Raw genomic sequence first — 18808 nt, 5'->3', positions numbered from 1 at the left:
GGGTTGCACTCACACGCCAAAGCAGTGACGTATGTGTTATTAAACTATCATTATTTTTCTTAGTTGGAACTGGATCAACCGATCAACCACCTACTAGATGCAGAAAATATTAATAATAAATAATTCTGAATACTAGTGCTGTTATTATTCGTGAGGCAAGAGGAATATATCCAACGCAAGCCATAAATTCACAAGGTAGGAAGGAATGTTTCGTCGTATTCGTAGTTGATCGTTGATGATGGGAAAGTAAAATGAATTTTTCATCGTAAATCAATTATCATTCACACGCCAAAGCTTGTTTCTGATGAGAATTCGTTTTACATTTGTAAAACTACAAAAGTCAATAAGAATTAGTAAATTGAGTAGAAACAGTTGAATTGAAAAACGAAGTGAAGGTAAAAATTTAATATGGGGGGAAATCATTTGGCAAATAGGGACCATTAATTATGGAAAAAGCAAACAAAAAAAACAAAAGAAAAGGAATTACTAATTTAGGTGTTGGCTTCTCCCCTCATGGGTGTGATTATTCATAGCCACTCATTCTCAATCCATCCATCTCCATCCTTCACGTCACTCCCATTAATTATTCAGACTTAGCCTTTCTCCGTCTATCCAACTTCCATATAAACGCATAATTTATTTCTTTCTTATTTATTTATTATTTTTTCTTGTATTTATATATAATTCCTTTAATCCTATTTACAAGGTTTGCTATCAACCTTCTATTACAAATTTTTTCTTCTCTCATTAAATGTTGGTAAGAAAAAAGTACATTACTAAAATTTATAATATTTAATAAAAATAAAGTTGGTAATTTATTATTTTTTTTAAAAAAAGCCAATGAGTTTAATTTTTTTATTTTAATAAAATATATTAAAAATGATTTATAAGAATGGAGGAAAAAATACTCTTACACGAGAAGTGATAAAAGCAGCTTGTTTTGAAACCCATTAAGTTGATGGAAATAGGCAAATTGGCCAGCCCAAGCAGGCAAGCACACCCCAACCAAGCTTCTAGAGAAATTGCAAATTCGACGTGGCAATTATATTAGTATGTTAGTTGCTTTATAATCAAATCTGAAAAGGCAATGACTCTTCATGACACGAAAAGACCACCTCATTCATGACCTATCGTCTGCTCCTTTTTGCCCTCCACGCTCTATGCCCGCACTCCCCACCAATACGTCCGTTCACTGTTTTTGACTCTTAAACTTGCCCATTATTTAACCTACTCGTGGCATTCCTTTTACATTCAGCCAGCCCCATCTGTCTTGGCGATTGCAATTGACAACTACAATTTTAATTCGCTTATTAAAAGTATTTTGTTGATACAAAGTTCTTCCATTCGTTAATTTGATTTTCACAATCACGGCCCCCTATAAATTACTGCTTTTCTAACTAGTTAATACACGATCAATTTATAGACAACTGAATAAAATTTTCCAGTTGTAGAATAGCCCCTCTTGATGGAACAATATATACAAATGTCGCGTTTAACACCATAAATTCGAAAACTAGGTTCATCAGCTTGAGAAAGGTAGAGCTGCGTGGGAGTAAACATGGAGATTTCTTGCAGGCAACGGCTTAAACACCAACCGAATCATAGGGACTTTAGATTAAGGAGTAAGAAGGAGATAGAAACAACACCAGATTGTTATTGTTGTTGTTATTGTGAAGTGAATCCAGCATATATTTCTATCTCCCTCTCCTCAACTCATCTTCCTACTATACACAGAAGAAACTAAGCTTCTACCTATATAAGTATATGAATATATTCACAGAGAGAACCCAGCTACTTATGACTCGTTACACGATTCTTCTCTTTGACGACGCATTCGAGCTGCCCACGACAGATTTTCTCCCTTGTCCTTCAGATTACTTCTTCTCTTCAGCTCTGATAGCTGACTTTGCCAACGAGCTTTCCATTCACTTTTTGGTTCAATTACCTGACCACAAGCCCCAACACCACAAACTCAGACTACTCCATATGCAACGGAACAACGTGAAAGGGACAGCTCAGCAAGTTCAATACATTACGATAAGTTTAAAGATACATGCCCCTTCAGAATACAAGAAGCTCCAGCTCATCATCACCACCATCACCATCACCAATAAAGAAATAATAAGATCATCCATTCGTATCATCACAGATATCCTCAATTATTCTTCTCTAATTTAAATGGCCGTTGACATTATCTACACACACTCATATGGATGCGTGTGTGAGATCAAAAAGAAATAGAAAAGAAACATACCAGCTCGATTCTACGCTGATAAATAATACACACAAAAACCTAAATAAAATCTTATCACTATCTATTCATTTTGTATAATGTTTCGTCAATTGATGCAGCAAAGAAATTGCATTTCTTAGCCAAAGGAAAAAAAAAATAATCAGGGCACAGCTTTTTCTAAAATTGATGCCAAAAAAAGGGACTTGTGAAGTCTACAGGACTAGAATTGGAGGCTAAGTCTTCTCTAACCTAGGCTATAGATGCGCAACGTCTCAAACTCTCTCCAGTGAAATAAAACTCAGGAAAACAAACAGAGATTTATGCAGCATAAATTAAAGATACAGGGAAAATCTGCAAACAATTTCAATGGACGAAGGGCGTGAACAGAGCCATATGACCTGTCCTCTCAGAGAACAATTATTAGCACCTAGACCAACAGTTACAATCAGACAAACTCCCATAGCAAACGTAAAATAAAAATCAACCTGAAATCTTAGGACGGCCAACGAGCCGTGACGACAAGAAATTCAAAAGGGGCAAAAGAGAGAAAGACAAAAATAATACAGCCCAGAAAAGGAAGAATTTAATACCTCATCGTCGTAGTAGTGCCGGCGAGCGGAGAAGGCCAAGTGAATCCCTCTTGACATGTCTCTGTCATACAAAGCTCTCCTTCTAGGATCAGACAAGGTCTCATAGGCCTCCTGCACCTGAATGAATCTCCTCGTATACTCCTCGACCCGATCCGGCGGTGACACATCAGGGTGGTACTTTCGCGCTAACTGCTTGTAAGCCTGCTTGATCTCGAGCAAGGACCCAGACTCAGGGATGCCCAGAAGCTCGTAAAAGCTTAACTTGGAGGCCTCGGCCACATAGCCGTCGTTGACGGCGGCTTTAACTCTGAGAGGGACGAAACCGCCGATTTGAGAGGGGAAATTGAGAGATTTGGGATTGAAAGTGTTGTTGGCGGGGACAGATAAGGGTGTCGAGGCGAAGAAGCGATAATCGCTTCCGGGAATAGCCACGGCATAGCAACGCATCTCCGTTGGTGAACGTCTCGATCTTCTTCTTGTTTTTTTTTTTTTTTTGGGGTCTCCCTTCTTATTATTAGAGTGACTGCGTGATGTGTCATCCGAAAGTTTCGGTCTTTTTAAGGCTCAGATTTTTCTTTTATTTTTCTGATTTTCTTTGAGTTTATCACATCTCCGTTCGTCCCGCGGCGCTTGTAACTGCCGGAGAGAATGTCGTGGAATTTATGATGGGAGGAGAATTACATGCGCATGTAAATAAAAAAAAATTTAATTACTCATTACTCATATTTTTTAATTACTTTGTAAATATTAAAGTTTAAATTATAAATGAGACTGAAGAAATAATTTATTTCTTTATTTAGAATCTGATTGTAATTCTCCCAAGTATAATTCCAGCATGTGTATATACAGCTATTCATAAAAATATTTATTTAAATTACAAATTCTCTCCTGAATTATACTTCTGAATAAATTAAGCTTCAGTTAAAATTTTTACAGAGATTTTAATAAATATATATAACTATATGTTGATTTGAACAACTAATACAGTGAAAAAAGGTTGATTTAAAAGTTATATAAGCTACTAATTATTTTAGAAGATCCTGAAAACTATATTTTTAGAAATATTAATGATTTCAAACTCAATTTAATTTCTTATACTCTCTCCGTTTAAAAATATAAGACATTTTTTGAGGAGTTGGATGTTTAAAAATGTAAGGCATTTTTAATCTTTTGAGGTGTAATCATTGTCTTTTTTTTTTCAAAAGTACCTCTATTAATAATGACTTTATATTTATTATACAATGTTTGATAGAGGTAAATATAAAAAGATAGGATTAATTTAAAAGTAAGTAACTATTTTATCAGGGGTGAAATTTAGATAAAATGACTTACATTTTTTAAAAGAGGAAGTACGTTATAAGAATAATTTATAATAAATTATAATCTTAAAGAGTATGAGTTGAAAAGGGAAAAAAATGATAATTTTGAATACATTCAAAATTAAAATTCAAACCAAGATTTTTGTATGGCCAGGTCTTTAAGGAATAAATAGTCCGTTGGAAATGAAAGGGGAAAAATAAAATTGGTGAGAAATGAATCCACTTGATCATGGATGAATAATAAGAAGTGAGAAATTGTGAAAAAGGTGAATGAGTGAAATATTTGGAAGGAATGACCAAAATTTAAAGAGATTTGGAAATAGTGAGTAAATTAAATATACTCATTTAATAAATGTCTCGCATGATACAATAATAATTGTTTAATATAATTGAATAGTTGTTAGAAATTATACAATATATAATATTTAAAAATTAGTAAATCTTTTTTTGAACGATGACATACGTAATCTGATCATGAGAATTATTTTGATTTTTTTTGAATTATAAGGAGGAATAGAACAAAGTTATCATTATCAACCACCTTTACATAAAAAGGTGGTGGTTGATCAAAAATATAGAATTCACCTATTTTATCACAAGCAAACTTAGTCAAAAAATAAGCACATTAGTTAGCTTCCCTATACATAAGGTTAAAAGAAATATTCCACTCCTTACACAGAAGCATATGAGCTTGGGAAATAGTATCAAAAAATGGATGATGATCATTGTTGCAATGAAACAGTAGATTCAATGCCTTAGCACAGTCAGTGAAGATGTTGATATTCCTCATATCTTTCTCCCAACATAAAAGAAGACCATGAACATTTGCTAGTAATTTTGTCACAGCTACAGAATAATGACCAACACAAATGTTGAAACCATATATCCAATTAGCATCACAGTCTCTAACTACACCTCCACATTTACCAACTCCATTCCTTACAGAGCCATCGACATCTAATCTAACAGTCCCCATTTCTAGTCTAGACCAACAATCTCAAGGCACACCCATTTGCATCCCAAGAGTATGTGAAAAATTGGTCAGCTCTAAATCATATTTCACCCTCTGTAAGCATGCTATACTTGAACAAACTCTCACAATCTTCACTTGAAAATGCTTTTCTACATCTCTCACTCCAAATATCCCAACAAACATATCCAAAAAGCATACTCCAAGGGACTTGGTTTGTGAAGTGTTTATCTACAGTTTTATTGAAGTTCTAAAGAATCCATTCCTTCTTGGTTAGTTGTTTGAACTGGTTCTAAAGTTTAGGTTTAACTAGCCCCTTCTTGCACCCCTCTGCATGTGGACAATCTTTGAATAAGTGCATTTCATCTTCCAATCTACCGCATCCAAGGGGACACAGGTTTGACACTCCCAATCCCCATTTTGCTCTAAGCTCCACTGTATAGACTCTATTATTTACAAACAACCAAAATAGAACTTTAACCTTTTTTGGTCCTTGCCATCACCAAACTTTGTTCCACATCGCATCTTCCTCGCTATTAGTATTTAAGAAGAAAATTATAGGTAGCATGAACATTTAAAAAAGCCATCAGTAGATGGTCTCCAAATAAAGCTATCCTCGCCTCTCTCAACTCTCAAAATTGGAGTGCAAGCAATCTATTAAGCAACACGGCTAGGCAACCATCTCTCTAATTTACTAATGTCCCACCTTCCTCACATATCAATAAAATTGACAACTCTATCATTAGCATTAAAAGAGGTTCTCAGGGCACATTTTGCTAAAGGAATGTTGTAATAGGCCTAATTGTTTGACCAAAAATTAGTGGATTGGCCATTTCTTACTCTTCTACCAATTCCTTCATAAAACTTATTCCAACACTTTATAATACTTCTTCAAGTCAGAGAAGCATTTTGCTTCTTTTCCACCTTTGGCACCCTCTCATTATCACATTTGTACTTGCCTCTTAGCACTTTCACCAATAAGGAGTCATCATTACTCAGTATTTCCAACAAAACTTAAAGATAAAAGATTTGTTTTGTTTCTCCAAATCCTTAATCCCTAGCTAGCCACTCTTCTTATCCCTTGTGACAACATTCCACGACAAGAGATATAGTTTTTATTTTTCATCATTGGAGCTCTATAGGAAACTTCTACAAATTTTCTCCATTTCAAACAAAAGTTTCTTTGGCAATATCATTGTCTGCTTGTAATAACTCAGCAATACTATAATGATAAATTTTATGAGCACAGATCTCCTAGTTAAATTTAGGAAGTTACATTTCCAGCCCAACATTCTATTCCTCACCTTCTCACGAATAGAAGAAAAAGTGCAAAAAGATGCTCTCTTATGTATAAGGGGTATTCCTAAGTATTTGCCCAAGTCACCAATTAATCTAACATGTAGTTTCTGGCTTAAATAGAGTGCCTTATTGAAGTGAACATTCCTGGAACAACACATGTTAATTTTCTAATAATTCATCTTTTGACCTCGAGTGTTGGCAAAATGCTTCCATACATTGATTAATCATATCAATTTGATCAGTGGGCGCTTTTGTGAATAAAACCAAGTCATCAGTAATAAACAAATGAGACAGAGCTGAACCCTTTTTTTAAGCTGGATTGGCTTCCAGTCTCCATTCTCAATCGCATCTGAGATCAAGTAATTCAGACATTCCATATATTGAGTAAACAAATATGGTGACATAGGATCTCCTTGAGGCAGACCATGAGAAGATCTAAAGGAATCCATAAGCTCTCTGTTCCAAAGAACTTAGAAACATGGTGAACTGATGCAGGAAAGGATAAAGGATAACCTTGCATAACATTATCTCCTAAATTTAATAGTATGTCTCTAACAAAGACCCACTCTATCCTATCATAAGCTTTTTCTAGATCCACTTTGACCACCATATATCCTTTCTTATGTCTCATATTTTTCATGGAATGAAACACTTCTTGCACAATAATAATATTATCACTGCTTTGCTGACCTGATATGAAGCTACACAGTTGTTGTCCAGCCTCCTTGTTTGTAATGGGTTTCAATCTATTGGCAATAACTTTCAAAACAATTTTATAGCTCACATTGCATAAAGAGATTGGTCTGAAATCTCTCAAAGTCTTCGGGTTCTTACCTTTTGGAATAAGCACAATATGAATTTTATCCAAATCTTTCACCAGTTCGAGGCTCACAAAAATATCTTTCACCAATTCATAGATAGCATCCCTAACGTTCCCTCTCCTATTAGCCTTGATAGAAAAAGGCTTGAATTCTATTTGGGCTTGGTGCCTTAAAAGCCCCTATTTCAAATAAAGCTCCTTTGAGTTGGCTATCCTGCACATCTTTATGAAGCATATTCAAATCTTCATCTGATAGTTGGGGAAAATTTTTATTCATTAGTAGCTTGCTTCTAGAATCAGATTCACTAGTAAAGAGCTTCTTATAGAATTGATTAGCCATATCCTTCAACAGCTCAGTCTCTTGAACCCAAACTCCATCCTCATTTCTTAAAGCATCAATGCGATTCTTCTTTCTTCGTATAATAGTAGATGCATGAAAGAATTTGATGTTTCTATGCCCTACTTTAACCAATTACATCTTGACTTCTGGTATCATAACAACTCCTCTTAATTATAAACTTTATTGTATTCATTCCACAGCTCCCTTTCTAGCTGATAAGATACCGGTTGTCTCTCATACTTCTAGCTCTATCTATCCCTTCAATCCTTCGAATAAGTTCTTTTTTCTTACTGATAATATTTTTCACCCTGTCATTATTCCACCATGTAATATTTCTAGTAAAGGATTCCACACAGTCGTTCCAATTTGCTGCACTCCAAGCCTCCCTCACTATATCTTTGAATCCTGGCTTGAAAGTATATCCTGATAATTTTTAAATATTGATAAAATTTAATTATTGTAATTGAAATGCTTATTAAATAAATGTAATTAAGCCACTCACTAAATCAAAATCTAGTTTAAAGTTGCATTGCATATTTACAATCAAGTTTCAATAATTATCAAATTATATTTTTGAAGATCACTTAAACTACAATTGAACATTTTAAAATCTTTCATAATCTTCAAAACTTAATCTTTCCGTTCAAATATTTTATTCGCTGGGACCTTATCCATGATTTTTAAATTAAACCAACAAGAACGTCAAGTGTAACTATGAGTTGCTGGAAATATGAAAATTTAATGGAAATCAATAAATTAGAAACAAAAGGAGTTGTTGGGATAGTGATTACATTAACTATTAACTAGTAGTAACAAATGGATATAAATGAGTAATACTTTAATCTATGAGGAAATTAGACATGTGTTGGAAGTCTTGACTTGCAATCAATTTTTAAATGTCTAATTTATTTTTGCCAAAAAAAGGTTATATAAATTAGACTTATGATTATAAAAAAAATATAAATAAATATAGAGTACTGCTCCTTTCAATGTTAAATATGTCATTTTCAAAGAATTCAAGCATATATATATATATATATATATATAAAAGTAGTTAAAGGTTATCTCGAGTATTAAAATGCAGTGAACAAATTAATTCAGCTTCTAATTTCTAATATCATCTTTATTACTATACTAAATTCATTATGATATTAATTTCTACCCTTTTTCATTACCCCTACATCAGCTAGTTTCAATATTACACATGAAAAAAAAATATACAATGATCTAACAAGTCTATGAAGTGGCTACCAGTAATAACAAGAATTAAATACATTTTTAGAAAGTACTTTATATATAAAAATATAAAGAATATTTGTTGCACCTGAAAATGCAACATCAATGGAGGTAAGAATTTGCAGAATGAGAATCACTACTAAAATTTTGAGAAAAATCTTAGGAAACCATTTAAAAGAGGTAAGAATAGTTTGCAAAATCAAAAAATAAGTTCGGGAGTCGATTGAGTGTGGGGAAGGTGTTGTTGGCAATTGCTAGTGAAATCTAGTAGATCTTCTTACAAATATATAATTCAATTAACAACCATGTATTTATACTACAGGAATCCACCATTCACAATACCATAATTCAAAAAATATTCATTGATCTCATATGTGACCATAACACATACAAACAAATCAATATTTACAACAATGAATACTTGTGCCAAGATATATTAAATAGGTCATGTACCTACTACAAAATTCATTTATCTACACTAGACAAATGACTAAATTTTGTGCCACCATCTTGATAAAACACAATTTTTTTGTATTTATACAAGTCATAAAGCCTCCACATAAATTTTCTCTAAACCAAAATAACTTGACATTTATAAAAAGAGGCTAATATTTTTGGGACAACACATTTTTTTCTTTTTTAGCATGCTTAATTGTATCCCAAATAATATTTATATATGCCATTGTTCTCTTTATAATGACTATTGTCATTTGACAATCACAAATCATCAACATGGCTTGTGTCGGTGTTACTCATAGTAGAATATTCACTGAGAAGTTTCTCAACTACTCAGCCTCTTTATTAGCCAATTTCAGAGTAATAAACTCTAACTCACATAATATTTTATTTGGCTACTAATGAATTTTTCCTCATCTGAATATAAAATTTAGTTAACATTATTGTATTATTTTAATACAATGGAATTCCATTATTCATGATACCAATATTTCTGGTATCCTCAAATGAATTGACTCATCCTCTTATAAAACTATTTGATATGCTCAATCTCTATGCAACATAACTATATTATGGGATTAACATTAATCAATGCAGTAAACTCTTTAAAGTTTGTACGTGCATATATATATATATATATATTGAGCAATGAAACCATTCCATTTTCATTTTTTAACCATGTTAGTATTACAAGAATACTCATTGACACCAAGTGTCATATTTTTCATAGTAATAAGCTCTATGATCCTATTCTTATATTTGTTTTCATCACCACTAAGGGTGAATAATCACTAGTGACTCTTCTCATATTAACATTCGTGTATTTTATAAACTGAGAAATCTACTATTTATAATCTCATAATTTAAAAAATATTCTATTTATCTCATATGGGCCATAACATATATAAATAAATTATTATTCATAATCCGCATAATGAATGTTCATGCCAAGATAATTAAATAAGTCATGTACTTATTTCAAAATACATTTATCTACTGCACTAGATAAATGATTAAATTTTGTACCACTATCATAATACTTGTTTCAAGCCACGCAAAATTTTAAACTCTGCCCTCATGCAAATAATAGCCTTCTCTTAATTAATTTACCTCTCTAAATCACAACACTAAAACATCTTGGCATTTATAAAAAATAAGACTAACAATTTGACACAACATACTCTTTAGGGTAAAGCAAAATAATATTTGCTAGACACCCTCACACTTTAAAACATTTCAATCATATGAAAAATATTTCATACCTTGAACAATTCTAATTAAATTAGAATATTACACTTATAATCTCCTCCCATTCCAATTAAATTATAATTTCTCATAATTTTTAAATCCACCATAAACATATTAACTCCCACACACACTCCCACATTATGGACAAATTAGCAAAAGCCTTCTTGTATCATGTCTCTAATAATATCACCAAATAAAATCATGAAACACCATACGTGTGTGTATCACATATTCAAGCTAATAATTCCAGAACTTCACTAGAATATATATCATCTTTTCAATGGTAGTTTGAGAAGCCAATTACAGCATTAAAAATATAGACTCACAAGTCTATTCAATTAACAACAATTTCATCCAAAAAAAACAAGAAAAGCATGAATCGGATTTCACTTGAATTTATATAATAAGCAATCAACAATTAATTAAGCTTAGCAACCCTGCAAATTAAATATCAACCAACCCAAGAAGGAAAATCCAAAGCATATATGGGTTCTATATTTTCTTCAAGAGCATATATTCAATTGTGACTAATCATGATTATGACACTCATAATCATAAAATAGATCACAAATCAACATTTGCTCTCAAAATAATTCAACCCCTTTAATGGCATTAATTATTTATAAAAATCAATAATATCTCACGTTAGGAACGGTGAATCGTAAGCCACTGATGATCTAACTAGGAAAATAATTTCCAAAATATGCATATTAAAGACCTTCATTTGTAACCGTGCATTGAAGATATCTTAATGTGATTAAATAATAAGTTATTCCTCAATCAATGCACATTTACGTTGTATGATATGCAGAGTTGTGAGTTTTGCAGTTTCACCTGATGAAGCAAATAATAAAGAGACCAAACCACATAATTTGAGTACTCTCGGAATACCTACGAACTAATGAGGCAAAAAACCAAGACAGCTGAAATAATCTCTAGGCAACTAGTTCAACAACAATAGATCCACGTATTTCTTTCATTGGCTACCATCAAGTTGAATCTCCACACCAGATAGTGTGCCCAGCTATCAACGTGAGTAATTCTTCCACTAGTATTGTCCTGGGACCTTACACCTAAAATGATGTGCATGTGCTCCTATACCCAATTATACTCATAAACATAATTAAAACTCACTCACTCACTGTACACCTCCACAAGATCTAAACCCATCAAACTTAGTACAACTAAATAAGACTAGCATGATGGAGCTAGCTCTTAAGATTGTTGTCAATAATAGGTAAAATATAGTCTGAGTCATGCCCAAGAACACTATCCTTAAGAGCTATTCCGCTACATTGGATTGATCGCGCGGCAACTCTTCAGGATTAAACAGACTCTTCTTACTAAAGTAGGGACGCAAAACAATAGAAATTCACAAAATATACTCAGGTAGCTACACAATGAATCAGTATGATAGAAGAGGAGAGAAAGGTCGAGAGTACCAAGGGTCTCTCTGAACTTGTGGCAAGCATTGCCTTTTATAGGCAGATCTCATAATGCTGGGCAATAAAACCACCTTAATCATAATTAAAAAATGGTTTCAAATAATAATGTTGTTTAAATTATATGTTATAAAATAATAAATAGACTTAAATAATAATTAATATTATTAATTTATAATAATTCTTTTTGAAATACTAGAAAATATTTATAATATCCAACAGGTGTTAGGCATCCCACGACACCTGTTGGTAAGAACGTTACCTAAAGTTTACCATGATAAATTAATATGGTTTCAAAGTTTTTTTAATTATCCATTTCTTATTCATATGTTTAAAAATGATAATAATTAAATAAAAAATATTTATTTATTTACAAGGAAGGACTTAACTCAAAATCAGTGTTCACAAAATTAAAATAATTAAGTGAGAAATATTTAGTTATTTACAAGGGAGGACTTGACTTAGAATCAGACTATAAGGCTTACGTACCTTTTGACGGGGATCAAAGTTCATGTAATTTGAGATTATAAATTATTGGTGAAAATATTTTTTTGAAGAAAAATTAATTAAAAATAATTTACTATTTTGCAAATAAAATAATTTTCTAAAATTTTGATATGTATGTTTTAAATTGAAAAAAGTAATTTAATTTTAATTATTTTCTCTATTTTAAAATTTTTTAAATAAAGAAAAGAAAAGAGTTTAAAAATTATTTTTTTATATTTTATTATTTTTATAGATTTAATTGTTATACCTGCAGAGTCTTATTGGCTTATACGATAATACAATTATTCTAAATAGCTACAAATTTCAAAATCTCACACGATAAAAGAGATTAATAACTTAATTTATTTTACTTAAATTTTTAAGTAATAATAATAATTTTTCTTAAAAAAAGAATGTATATATATGTGTTGATCGTCATACCTACAAAGCCTTATGACAATATGATTATCTTAAATATTTACGGAGATTCAAAATTCTTACATAATAAAGGATTAAATAATATATATTAAATATATTTTAATGCATAATTATATAACACATATTTTTAAATACAGGAATCTCAATTGTTATAACTGTGAAGCCTTATTAACTTAAACGGTAAGATGATTATTTTAGAGGTCTATGGAGTTTCAAGAATCTCATATGACCAAAAGATCTAATCAGTAAATGTAATTATAATTCAAATACATTAATTTAATTGATTAACTTTATTAAAAAATGTTTATTATTTTATTTACTAAATTTATTTATTTATTTACTATATACCAATTGATAATCACATCATCTGCGAGGATTTATTATTCTACATGATAATGCACTTAATTTAATTTTCTATGAAGATTTGTGAAATCTCACATGAAACTTAAATATTTTATTAATTTAGATTATAAAAAAAGAGTTAATTTAATGATGGGCCTTTAAAATCCATATTAATATATACAAGTTAGATTTTTATACCTAAAAAATCTTATTGATTTACACGGCATTATGTTAAATGAGGTTCTAAAAATTCTCATGAAAAATTTTAAATTATTATCAACTATAATAGAAATGATTATATGTTTGTGAAACAATTTGTTCATGAAAATCCACTAAAGGCAAGGGGACCAAACTATTTGGATATTGTATTCCTATTTCGACTTGTTGTATGAATTAGTACTTGAAAAAGAGAACAATAAAAGGGAAGAAAATTGGTAACAACACCCAGACATTTAAAATCAAAACAATCTCCAATAAATCACTCAATTGATCTCAAATGGAAATCATATGCAAAATGGTGATCATGACTTATGGAAATAATTAAACTTGTGTTGATTAATATTATTTCATTGCCCAAAGACAAATTTAAATCTAACTTATCACTTAACTGAACAATAATTTTCTAAATGTTAGAACCAAAAACATCATAGAAAAGTATTATAACTAAATCAACCTCACTGGTGGAAGCAAATAAACACATGTTAGAGCATATTTAAGATGTACAATATAACTTAGAGGAAGAAAACACAATGATATGGCTATGGTGCCTAGGTTTTACTCATGAATAAATAAGTTAGATATTTTTGTTTTCAAATTCAAAACAGATCAACAATCCCAAACAAGATCTTGAAACAAGGCCAAACCTATAATAGCTTTAAGTCTTTACAATCAAATATAATTCTTGCCATCATCAAGATTAGCCTACATCATGATCTAAAAAAAAATTCTATCAAACTAAACAAAAGAAGCTATTCAAATCTGTTTCTAAAGTAACAAAATTTTAATGTTTAGTGTCAAACTATATATTGCAATAAGAACCTAAATACACAACACCTAACCCAAAAAAATGATTTCCTGTAGACTACATGTTCAAGCACACAATAACACAAGGTTATATATTACTGGGCAACTCTAGACAACCCTTTAATAAAAATCTTGGAAGCTCCTCAACAACTTGCTAGCTATTAGACTATGCAATAACCCTTAATTAGAATCAAAAACATAATTCGAGACTAAATTTTATCCACCACATAGCAAGGTAATCGAATCATATGAACAGGGTATATAATCCATCCTTGTTCATATAGTAGTAACCCAGAAGCGATCCCACAATAAAACTTTGATGAACATTAAAAATAAATATGTCGAATAGTGTCTTCTTCACCTTCAAACTTTTGATTCGATCAGTCTTCGGTTGCTTCCTTTGCTTCGCTACACGCTTTAGTCTCAAATCGTCATCTCTGTTATGCTCTTCATGATCACATGCATCTCTCTCTTTTGCTTTTTCCCTTTCTTTTGCTGCATTTTCATATGTTTAAGTGCTGTGTATGGACCTCGATCACTTGCTCTGCGTCCGGCTGCTTTACTTTGTGTTTTTTGTCTACTCTCTGCGTCTCTCTCTTTTGCTCTTCTTTTTTTTTTTTTTGTGTTTCGCCTTTGCTTCTTCTTGAAATGCTTGTGTGTGCACATCTAGACAAAGGACTGAGCTGATGGTTCTCAGTTCATATATTTTTTTCAACCCTAACTCTTTTTTTGTAGTTTTAAATTATTTTTATTATTATTATTTTTTTGTAGATACATATAAATATAAGGAAGACAATTAGATCTACAAGAATTTAAAAATATTTAATTTTTAAGAAGTTTATTATCATAATTTTCTGATTGTTGAGATAATTTGAGAAAGATTTTTTAAGATTTAAGCAAGATTTAAAAAAAAAAAATTGATTCTGAGGAGAGATTAAACTTATTTATCTTCTTTATTCTATTAATATTATTATTTTTAAAAAAATAATCCTCTAAAAAAATTAAATTTTATTTTTATATTTTATATTTTTAGTTGTTGTAATGAACTAAAAAATAAAATCCTAACCAACAAAATAGAACTAAACCCTATTAATTAATTTTTTTATCTATATTATTAAAAGTTTCAATTTTTTGAATTTATTATTATTTTTATTAAATGTAAAATATGCTCGGACAAAATACAGTGTTTACTATAATAATTATTGTTAAACTATGAGGCCTGAAACAGCAAGAAAAAATAATAAATGTTTGTTTTAATTTAATGATAAGGGTGAAATTGTATCAATATTAATTGGTCAGAATTTAAAACATATCAAATAAAAATTTAAAATTTAAATCACCTCTATACCAATAATTTATGATCTAAATTATATATTAACTTTTTAATATAAAAGGAGATAAAAACAAAACCCATGTTATTTCTTATAAACAGAAAAGAAAAAGATGGCATGTCTTTATCCTGTAAAGAGAAGTAGAGGGAGCATTCGACTTTCTTCCTCTGTTCGCGAATGACCGTTCTCCTGAACAAACAAATAATGGTGTCATAATAATACACAACCAAATCAGCAACAACTTATGAAATTTGCATTACTGGCCTCTAAGCTTACTACTTTGTTTTCCAAGTTATGTGTCTGTGAATATGAGGAGGAACGCGTCAACGAAACCAGAAAACAAAAAACGTGGGTGCATACAGTTGGAATTAATGCTGGAATTATTTTAAATTTTATGTGGATTAACATCAATCAATTAAATTCCAACAGTTGCATCAACAATAAAAATGTGAAGAGGGGACAAGCTAAAATTTCAAATAATTAAAGATATAAATGAAATTTGAAATTATAAAAAGAGCTATAATAACAAATGGATTTCCATAGATTTTTAAGTATCCAAATAAGATATTTGACTTAAATTTAAACTCAAATTAATCTAAACACGGCACAGCTGAAGGGAATATTAAATTATTTAACCATGGGGGAAATTCAAAAATAAAATAAAGGAGCTTGGAACGATTGTGAACTAGTAACATGAGCAATGTCACTGTTGAGTGTCGACTACAATTGTATCGGAGTAACGTATCAAACGGCAAAATTAAATTATTGAAGGAAAATTAATTTCTGAGAGAAATGTAACAAAAACAAAAAGCCTGCTTTATCGGAGTATCTCATTGTTAAAGCAAAGGACGCGGTCCGTGAGGCCCGCAAGAAGCAATGATGAGTTGACGCAGTGGCCGAAAACATTTAGGCTGTTTGGTTTCAATGGATTGAAATTAAGACTGAAATTGGGACCTTCAAAATACGTTTAGAATGGAGTAATGTTTAAATGAAATACTATTAATAACTTTATTTTATAATCAATAAGAAATCATCAGAAAATTATTATGGCCCTTATCGTTAACCAAAAAGAAAAAAAAAAAAATCAGAGTCACGAACCCGATAAAGTCCATGAACTAGATCTTGACATATCTCAAACTTAAGCTAGAAGGCTATTGAAACTCGACCTGAGAACCAGATTTGGAATGTCATCAAACTCATGAACCAGATCTGGACGCCATCAATCTCAAAACAAATGCGATCTAGAGGGAGGTAGATGGAGGGAGAAGGGAGGAGATGCAAAAATGATGGAGATGGGATCTGGAGGGAGGGAGATGACTTGCGAAGGAGGCGGCGGCACGAACGACTTTCGACGAGATGAAGAAGTGGAGGAAGGGAGACGATTTGCGTCGCATCTTCGGAAGCTTCTCAATGGGTTGAAAACGAAAGTTAATCCCATGTGTGAGCATCGGAGCTTGCTTCTGCAAATCATCGACGTCATTCCGGCTGATTTGGACAAGAAGAACCTTTGGCCGAAGCATGGGTTCTACAATCCTAGCACCAAGATCTGGACAAAGTGGGATTCATCTCGGTGCGTGGGAAGGAGGGAGGTAGAGGTTGAAAGGGTATTTTGATCATAGAAAAATCAATCCCTAGACTAATTTTGCAATACCGAGGTAATCTCATATAAGGTAGCATTGGCATTAATATTGAAATATTGAGTCTTTTATACCAAACATAAAGCATAAAAAGATGAGATTACTCAATCTCAAAACTAGTCCCATTCTCCTAGTCCTTCATATACCAAACAGAGCTTTAATAGTTTGACTTAGCAATTGGTACATTCTCATTTCTAGGACAACGCCCAGTGCTTATCCACGCGGTTAGTGCTTGGCATTGACACACTACACCAATTTAGCCCTTTTCTTTCCTCCTGTCATCATATTATATTCTTCTTTTAATTTCCAACCGATCCATATTAAGTTGTGAATTTACAGAAGCAGAAATAACTATATTTAGGCCTATTTTTTGCATTAACGCAATATAAATACGGTTGTTATTGTTTTCACCATCTAAAGAATTAGGATTTTTTAAAAAAAAAAAAAAATTGGGAAGAGACATCCAAGTTGGCCACTAGCATTTACTGGGCTCACCGCTCACGACGGTCCGTTATTATTAGCTTCATCCCCAATTCCTCATCCTTATCCTCAACTTCACCGGTGCCATCATTGTCATCGACGTTGGGCTGCCATAATTTGCCCACATCAACATGTCATACTCTCCGATTGTGCAACATCACTGTGAGTTTAATTTTATTGCCTTCCATATCAAGTCATATAAAATAGAACACCACGAACGTCAGGTTTTATATCTATATCAAAATTCTCTGGTAAATTATATGGCCGCTGCAACTTGACAATTACATTTTCTCAATTTCACGTGTAACGTCGTTATTGAGTAGTCTCATAGCATACATCAATTCTCTTGCTTTCAGTTAAATTATTCCAATTTGTTAGGGAGGATGACAAGGAAGGACCTACTAAGAACATTAATCCCAATTATGGACCGTGAAATTTTAAAATCAGAGTTAAAGACCATGGTCCTTAATTGTGATAAAAAAATGTAATTTGTGAGGTAGGATTTACTCATGCGACTTGAGAATTCACTAACCCAACTTGAGAAAATTACTAATGTATATTGTGAAAACATGAAACCTTACTTAGAAATGGAATGTTTAACAAAAAGCGCCACTTCAGAATTCACTAACTAGACTTAAAAAAATTTCTAACGTATATTGTGAAAAAATGAAACCCCACTTGAGAATCATTAATAAAAAGTGACTTATTCAAATTGCTATTTTTTTATTAAACAATCGATTCTCAAGTAAAGTTTCATGTTTTCACAATATACATTAAAAAAATTTTCAAATCGAGTTAGTGTGTGGCACTTTTTGTTAAACATTTAATTTTCAAGAGAGGTTTCATGTTTTCACAATATACGTTACAAGTTTTCTCAAGTTAGGTTAGTGAATTCCCAAGTGACAATAATGAATCTCACCTTACAAATTATATTTTTTTAATCACAATTCAGGACCATGATCCTTAACTGAGATTTCAAAATTTCACGGTCTGTAATTGAGATTAATATTCTTAGTAGGTTCTTAATTGTCATTCTCCCAATTTGTTATTGTCAAGTCGTAAGGCCATATGATTTACCAGAGAATATCGACATAGATATAAAAACTGATTTTATTGAG

The 18808-nt window shown here is 31.5% G+C and overlaps 1 protein-coding gene and 1 long non-coding RNA gene across 2 annotated transcripts; both read right to left on the bottom strand.

The window, feature by feature from the left end:
• Window positions 1-1416: 1416 nt before the first annotated feature.
• On the bottom strand, window positions 1417-3413 carry LOC129307974 (chaperone protein dnaJ 20, chloroplastic). Its single transcript, XM_054948930.1, has 2 exons — window positions 2824-3413; window positions 1417-1945 (listed from the first exon to the last, which is right to left on the bottom strand). The coding sequence occupies exons 1-2, from the start codon at window positions 3268-3270 to the stop codon at window positions 1796-1798; spliced, it is 597 nt and encodes a 198-aa protein (XP_054804905.1). The 5' UTR covers window positions 3271-3413; the 3' UTR covers window positions 1417-1795.
• A 10804-nt stretch (window positions 3414-14217) lies between these two features.
• LOC129308172 (uncharacterized) lies at window positions 14218-17624 on the bottom strand. Its single transcript, XR_008592556.1, has 2 exons — window positions 16740-17624; window positions 14218-15762 (listed from the first exon to the last, which is right to left on the bottom strand). It is a non-coding gene; the product is annotated as an uncharacterized LOC129308172 (long non-coding RNA).
• Window positions 17625-18808: the final 1184 nt, after the last annotated feature.

The sequence above is a fragment of the Prosopis cineraria genome, unplaced genomic scaffold (assembly GCF_029017545.1).
Source record: "Prosopis cineraria cultivar Desert tree isolate PC_DT_omini unplaced genomic scaffold, ASM2901754v1 PC4, whole genome shotgun sequence".
Taxonomy (NCBI): Eukaryota; Viridiplantae; Streptophyta; class Magnoliopsida; order Fabales; family Fabaceae; genus Prosopis; species Prosopis cineraria.
The sequence above is the reverse complement of the archived record's forward strand: the minus strand, read 5'-3'. Positions and strand labels throughout refer to the sequence as shown.